We start from the raw sequence: 7,360 nt of genomic DNA, 5'->3' as shown, positions 1-7,360 counted from the left end.
GCCTAACATTGAACCGGGAGTAGAGATGTCCGATAATGGCTTTTTTGCCTATATTGTCCAACTCTTAATTACGATTCCGATATCAACTGATACCGATATATACAGTCGTGGAATTAACACATTATTATGCCTATTTTTGTTGTGATGCCCCGCTGAATGCATTAAACAATGTAACAAGGTTTACCAAAATATGAGAACAACTTCAACTCAAGTTATGGAAAAAATTTCCAACATGGCACTGCCATATTTATTATTGAAGTCACAATGTGCATTAATTTTTTTAACATGCCTCAAAACAGCAGCTTGGAATTTGCACGTACATTACATAGAAACTAGTAATTAATGAAAATGAGGAAAATTAACTGTTAAAGGTTAGTACTATTAGTGGACCAGCAGCACGCACAATCATGTGTGCTTACGGACTGTATCCCTTGCAGACTGTATTGATATATAATGTAGGAACCAGAATATTAATAGCAGAAAGAAACAACCCTTTTGTGTGATTGAGTGTGAATGGGGGAGGAAGGTTTTTTGGGTTGGTGCACTAATTGTAAGTGTATCTTGTGTTTTTTATGTTGATTTAATTAAAAAAAAAACAAAAACAAACCCAATACCTATAATTTCCAACATTACATTTTAAAGCATTTATCAGCCAATAATATCGGCAGGCCGATCTTATCGGACATCTCTAACCAGCAGTTATCATTAACTGAATGGGGCATAGAAAATGAAGCAGTGTTTCTGTAGACTATTCAATGTCTTTGGTGTTTGCAAACGTTGTTTACTAGTTTGTTTCATCATCATACATGTATACATCATTCCTTACAAGAAATAACATTAATTATTATTGTTTACTTGTTTGTTTGTAACATAATTCATGCTGGCCAAGTCATACCAAAGACTATAAAAATGGGACCCATTACCTCCCTGCTTGGCACTCAGCATCAAGGGGTTGGAATTGGGGGTTAAATCACCAAAAATGATTCCCGGACGGGGCCACCGCTGCTGCCCACTGCTCTCCTCACCTCCCAGGGGTTGATCAAGGGTGATGGGTCAAATGCAGAGAATAATTTAGCCACACCTAGTGTGTGTGTGTGGTACTTTAACTTTAATACATCATGTTCATTAAAACGACAACGTCCCGGCATGATGGACCGATGCACCACTGTCCACTTGGGAGCGACACAGAGCCCTATATACGACTCTGGCATGACAACAACTTAATGTAAGGGCTCGTGCAAAGCCAACAGATCAAGCGTTTAGATTCGTTTTTAAGGAAACTTATTTAGTTTTTTTCCATTTTATAATTAGCCTATTGAGTCAGACTGCCGAGAAATATGATGAACATTTCCAAGCATTTCACCCAAAATTCGAGTATTTTCAAACCTTGAAAACACAACATTAAAATCCAATCATTTTCAAGGTTTTTAAGCACCCGTACAAACCCTACATAAGAGTTCTAAAAACGTTGTGACAGACCACCTCAAAAAAAAGGAATGGAATTTTACAGTTTTCTACTGAATGGGACACCGAAAATGTAAATGAAAATAAAAAAAGTGGAATTTACAATATTAACTAGGAACAATAAAACACTGAATATTAACGACACATGAACATCGCTCCTCTTTTACAATCAAGCAAAACACAACAAAAATGTAAAAGAACAGCAAAATATGAATGCAAAGTGTAATAAACACCTACAATATGATGTATTGTCATGTAAAAATGTGTTTCCGCATCTGTTTCTGACACTCGTTTCGGGCTGGCTGCTCTGAACACAAACCCCGCCCACTCTGGTTTGTTCCTCGTCTGAGCTGCTGTGACGTAGATTACCGTAATAACTTGTACAACACCCAAAAGTGCAGATTTCGACCATTGAAATACTTTTTATAGTTCAAGACTTACGGTAATTTAAAAACAGCACAGCACATCATAATGGCGGCGACAGTTATGTTAAAGGTCTAAAAAAAATTATGTACAACGTCGGGCGGGCCGGATTGAAAATCTTAACGGGCTGCATGTGGCCCGCGGGTCGTGTTTTGCCCAGATGTGTTCTAACCCCACAAGTTTGATGAGAACCATAGAACTGGATGCTAACACAATTGGGATGACGGACATGAATGACTACTATAGAAGTCAGACGTGGCAACAAAGTACAGACCATAAAGACATTTTATTCCACCCAAGACTCATGTTTTCATTTACATTTATCCATTTTTACCTCACATTCACAGCACCTTAACCAGGGTTTCCAAAACATTTGCACCTGAAATTAAAAATCTGGTGCCTCCACCAATATCCCAATTCATTCAAAAACATCATGCATTGCCATCACATCAATATACTGTACACTATAAAGGAAAGACAAAGATATTTTACATGACAGGAGTGTTTCACTTTTTTTTGTTTTGTTTAATGAATGGCTGACCAAACACTAAGATGCTTTAAATCAGTGGTCCCCAACCACCGGGCCACGGCCCGGTACCGGTCCGTGGACCGATTGGCCGCGGCCGCACAAGAAATAAAAGAAAAAAAAATATATATATATTTTTTTAAATAAATCAACATAAAAAACACAATATATACTTTATATGTCAATATAAATCAATACAGTCTGCAGGGATACAGTCCGTAAGCACATATGATTGTATTTCTTTATGACAAAATTGTTTTTAATTTTTTTTCCCTCTATATGACATGAGCGCTCTGCAGTTTTGTTTTGTGGTTAAAACTGCTGCCAAAAAAAACACACAAATCAAAGATCATTTATATGACAGGAGCAGTTTGTTTTAAGAACTGTTGCTAAAAACTAGTCAAAGATCCTCTATATGACAGGAGCGTGCTGCTGTTTTTAAAGAACTGCTGCCAAACACCAAAGTTCCTCTAAATGCGAGAAGCAGGCTACTATTTATAAAGAACTGCTGCAAAAACACCAGTCAAAGATCCTATTTGGAAAGAGTGCACTGCTATTTTTTAGAGGAATTGATTCAAAACCACTATTCAAAGATCCTTTTTATAACAGGACCGCTTTTTTTAAACTTCTGTAAAACACCAGTCAAAGATCTTCAACATGACAGGAGCTCTCTGCTATTTTAGGAATTACAAGTCACATTTCCACTTTGTGATTTTTGTTGTCAGCTGCCAAAATGTTAGTTGCTGCAATTTTAGGTGGAGATTCAGGAAACGCTGGCTTAAAGCGATACAAGTTGTACTTTTTCCACTAAAGCTTCACTTTAGTGGAAAAAGCATTAGCATTCTTCCCCCAAAAGGAAGAATTCCGAGCTGCACTTATAAATAAATGAACTTGATGAATGAGATATCCCACCGACTTTGTAGTGATTAAAAAAGCAACAGCAGTGCCTACATTACACAGGTTTAATGTTGTCCAGGGAGCATCACTATAGACTACATATCCACAAACACCATGAAGCACCATCCGAGCCCACCCACCATGAACATGGTGATCTGCATGCTGTATATGATCAGATCGTTCACCACCCCAAAGTCCAAGCGCCTGTGTCCCAGTAAGATGAGAATGACGGAAAGCTTGTATTGCACGCGCAACAGCACTCGCACGCTGACGTACTGCACGAAGAAGAGCGCCGAGAGCGCCACCCACAGGAGGGAGGTCAGCAGGCTGCAGCCGAAGTACAGCAGGAAGCGCAGGAAGCTGTAAATGCAGCGCGAGCGCAGGTAAAGGTCAAAGTTGTTGTACTTGGTGCGCACCAGCTTGGTGTTGTGCGTGGAGCCGCAGGCCGAGTGCATGCAGGTGGTGTGGGGCCCATGGAAGCTGCGCACACGCCGAGGGATGGGGATCACAGGCATAGGGGTGGGCTACTGGAGCCCCCGGCTGGACGAGGAGTTGCCTTGGGGTGCTGCCGCCGGTTGCATCATGGAGTAGTTAGCAGAAGCTTTAGTTTTCAAATCCAACTGTAGCACTGTGGAAACACAAAGCTATTATTGAAACAGCCCAAACTGCAGGTTCATGCATTATACGTTTTATTTAGAGATAATATCGGCCTGCGGATATTATCGGCTGATAAATGCTTTAAAATGTAACATCGGAAATTATCATTATCGGTATGTTTTAAAAAAAAATTAAATCAACATAAAAAACACAAGATACACTTACAATTAGTGCACCAACCCAAAAATCCTCCCTCCCCCATTTACACTCATTCACACAAAAGGGTTGTTTCTTTCTGTTAGTAATATTCTGGTTCCTATATTATATATCAATATATATCAATACAGTCTGCAAGGGATACAGTCCGTAAGCACACATGATTGTGCGTGCTGCTGGTCCACTAATAGTACTAACTTTTAACAGTTAATTTTACTCATTTTCATTAATTACTAGTTTGTATGTAACTGTTTTTATATTGTTTTACTTTCTTTTTTATTCAAGAAAATGTTTTTAATTTATTTATCTTATTTTATTTTTTAAAAAGGACCATATCTTCACCATACCTGGTTGTCCAAATTAGGCATAATAATGTGTTAATTCCACGACTGTATATATCAGTATCGGTTGATATCGGTATCGGTAATTAAGAGTTGGACAATATTGGAATATCGGATATCGGCAAAAAAGCCATTATCGGACATCCCTAGTTTTATTCTAACATTTATAATAATAAACAAAATATATCACTTTACCATTAGATATCATTCATCCCTTTTTGGCATAATCAGTAATTACTAGGGGTGTGACGGTACGTGTACTTGTATCGAACCGTTTCGGTACGGGGGTTCCGGTTCGGTTCGGAGGTGTACCGATCGAGTTTCCACACGGACATATTAAGTAGCGTAACGCACGTTGTGTAAACAATACACACCGAGGCACAACACACGGCATGCTAGCAGCTAACGGGCTACGATAGACTGACCATACGTCCTCTTTTCACCGGACATGTCCTCTTTTGCGGAGCTGTCAGGGCGGAGTTTCTAATGCCTCAAATGTCCGGCATTTTGAGTTCGGGTTGCGTTTATTTTCAATGTACGTTCAGGGTTAAGAAGGGGTTAAAAACAAAACAAATTGCGCGCGCAGCAGCATTCGTGAGGGAGGGGCAGAGACAGAGAGAGAGTTATGATAAACGCGCATGCGTCGCCAGGCTCTGCTTTTTATCCATAGATTTATCAGATTTAATTTTTTATTATCTATAGCAGGGGTGTCAAAAGTGTGCCCCGGAGGCCATTTGCGGCCCACAGCTAATGTTTTAAAGGCCCACGGCACATTCTAAAAATACTATTAAAATAAACAAAAACATAACAAAAGTGAAATAAAAAAGCTTAAAGGTTAAACGTAATTTAGAAAAAGTTGCAATGTTGACTAATAAAACAAAGCTGGTTTTTTTTCTTTCAAACTGTCATTGCTCAAAACATAATCTTGAATCAAAATCAATATTATTATGAATTATTGACCTATCCAAGGTTCCAATTACTTCACATCAAATATTCCACTAAGAAAAATATGTTTGGTGTAAGATTTAGCAAATTTGGTAAATAAATAACCCAAAAATTAATATTTTGTTGTTTTCTTACTGTACCGAAAATGAACCGAACCGAAATTTTTGTGTACCGTTACACCCCTAATAATTAGTAATTACTAAATGGGGGAGAATGGAGGTAGGAGTAAAAAAGCTTGTAATTTTGTTAGAGATGAACAAAACATGACTATTATCAACAAATAAGCGAGATCATTCCAATCTAACTGTGGCAAAAGCGAACCTTGATACTGATAAAGCACACATTGGAGGCTAATATGTTATCAACAGTAACACGGATATATAGCATGTATCAAACAAAGCCTTATCAACAAGTGAGCGTACTTACATTCAGTACTTCCACGCCTTTAAAAATATTGTTCTTCGACATACACACGACAATAAGACTATATGTTACAATATTAGCTACTAACTTTGAAATAAATTTAAAAAACAAGCAATATGTTGTCTGTCAGGGCAGGTGCCCATCTTTTTTTTTTTTTTTACCACTCACAGACGTACGGCTGCCGGGAGTCGATAGGATATGTCGCAAAATGTGGGAGACATCCAAGCTTGACGGCACTGCGGATTTAAAGGGCCAGTACACCCTCTTCGAGGTGTGCTGTACTGTATATTGGACATAACTGTGGGTTTAATTGTGTTTTTATGTTTTTTTATAAAAAAAATAACAGAAGTAAAATGTTTGCACACACTAGTCATTGTAAAAAAAATTATAATAAAATGGCCGTATTACGCATAACATTGTATTGGTATGAGAATTTTAAAAAAGGCATATTTTTCCAGAATAAAAGTGTATAATTTTTAAGAAAGGATGGGTCATTTTATAAGAAACAAAAGTTAAATTTCATCAGGAAAAGGGGGTAATGTAATGAGGAAAAACGTTTATATTTTGCACAAAGTAGTCATTAAAATACATGTATGGTTAGTGCGGTGGGTTAGCGCACATTTTTAGGCGTACCGTTACGGAGCGGATAAAAGCGCCAATTTTTTTACAGGCCTTCTTTATGACCTACTGAAGGATTTTAGAAGGGTACTCAAACTTAAATATTGAAAATACCCATATAGTGCACAAAATTGTTTAAAACATGTTATTCCGGAGTCATAAAAGGTATATTGCTGATAAATTGTTGTTTTTTTCCACTTAGGAAGGTAAATTTGCTTTTAATTGGGTCCAGTGATGGATAAACATTCAAAATGATGTCTAAAATGCATTACCAAGGCACCTGGTACAGGTACATCCTCCATAAAGTCCTGTACAGTATAGGCGGAATTAAGAAAAAAGCTGAAAAAATGTCATGTTCTGCATGTAGTGTGGGTAAAGACATTCTCTATTCATTTTGTAATTATAATTAATCATGAAGTTGTTCATAATCGCAACTACTGTTTCAATATACATTCACAACACCAGATGGCGATATATAAACTAGCCTGCATGATCACAATAAGTTCCAGCCTGATCACATGATCACATGATCACTGTGCAGTTCAGCATCACACAGAGCTGCAATCAAGCAGGTGTTCATCAGGTAAATATAACAATAATAATGCTTTGAGAATGAGCTGTATGTTGCTTAACAAAGCATAAGGAAAGTTAAAAAGATTAGCTAGGCTACCTATTTTAGACATCTAATGTTATCAGCACATGTTTTTTTGCTGCAACCAAGGTTAAGATAGATGATGTAAACTAGTGACATCTTGAAAACCCAACTGTTTTTTACACCCACCATAACGGTAATTTATAATAAATTAGTTCTAATGTAGCCTAATGATATTTTAACTTTGTTAACTGGTTCCATTATTTGTGTGACAGTCAGTGGAGATTCAATGTGAAACTGCATGATCATAACCACAGC

General features: G+C 37.6%; 1 protein-coding gene across 1 annotated transcript; it reads right to left on the bottom strand.

Annotated features, from left to right (window-relative positions):
- Window positions 1-611: 611 nt before the first annotated feature.
- On the bottom strand, window positions 612-6,031 carry LOC133638921 (transmembrane protein 250). Its single transcript, XM_062031962.1, has 2 exons — window positions 5,836-6,031; window positions 612-3,938 (listed from the first exon to the last, which is right to left on the bottom strand). The coding sequence occupies exon 2, from the start codon at window positions 3,823-3,825 to the stop codon at window positions 3,406-3,408; it is 420 nt and encodes a 139-aa protein (XP_061887946.1). The 5' UTR covers window positions 3,826-3,938; window positions 5,836-6,031; the 3' UTR covers window positions 612-3,405.
- Between the last annotated feature and the right edge of the window lie 1,329 nt (window positions 6,032-7,360).

This window comes from Entelurus aequoreus, linkage group LG21 (genome assembly GCF_033978785.1).
Source record: "Entelurus aequoreus isolate RoL-2023_Sb linkage group LG21, RoL_Eaeq_v1.1, whole genome shotgun sequence".
Lineage (NCBI taxonomy): Eukaryota > Metazoa > Chordata > Actinopteri > Syngnathiformes > Syngnathidae > Entelurus > Entelurus aequoreus.
Note: the sequence above shows the minus strand (reverse complement) of the source record. Positions and strands in the feature narration are given on the sequence as shown.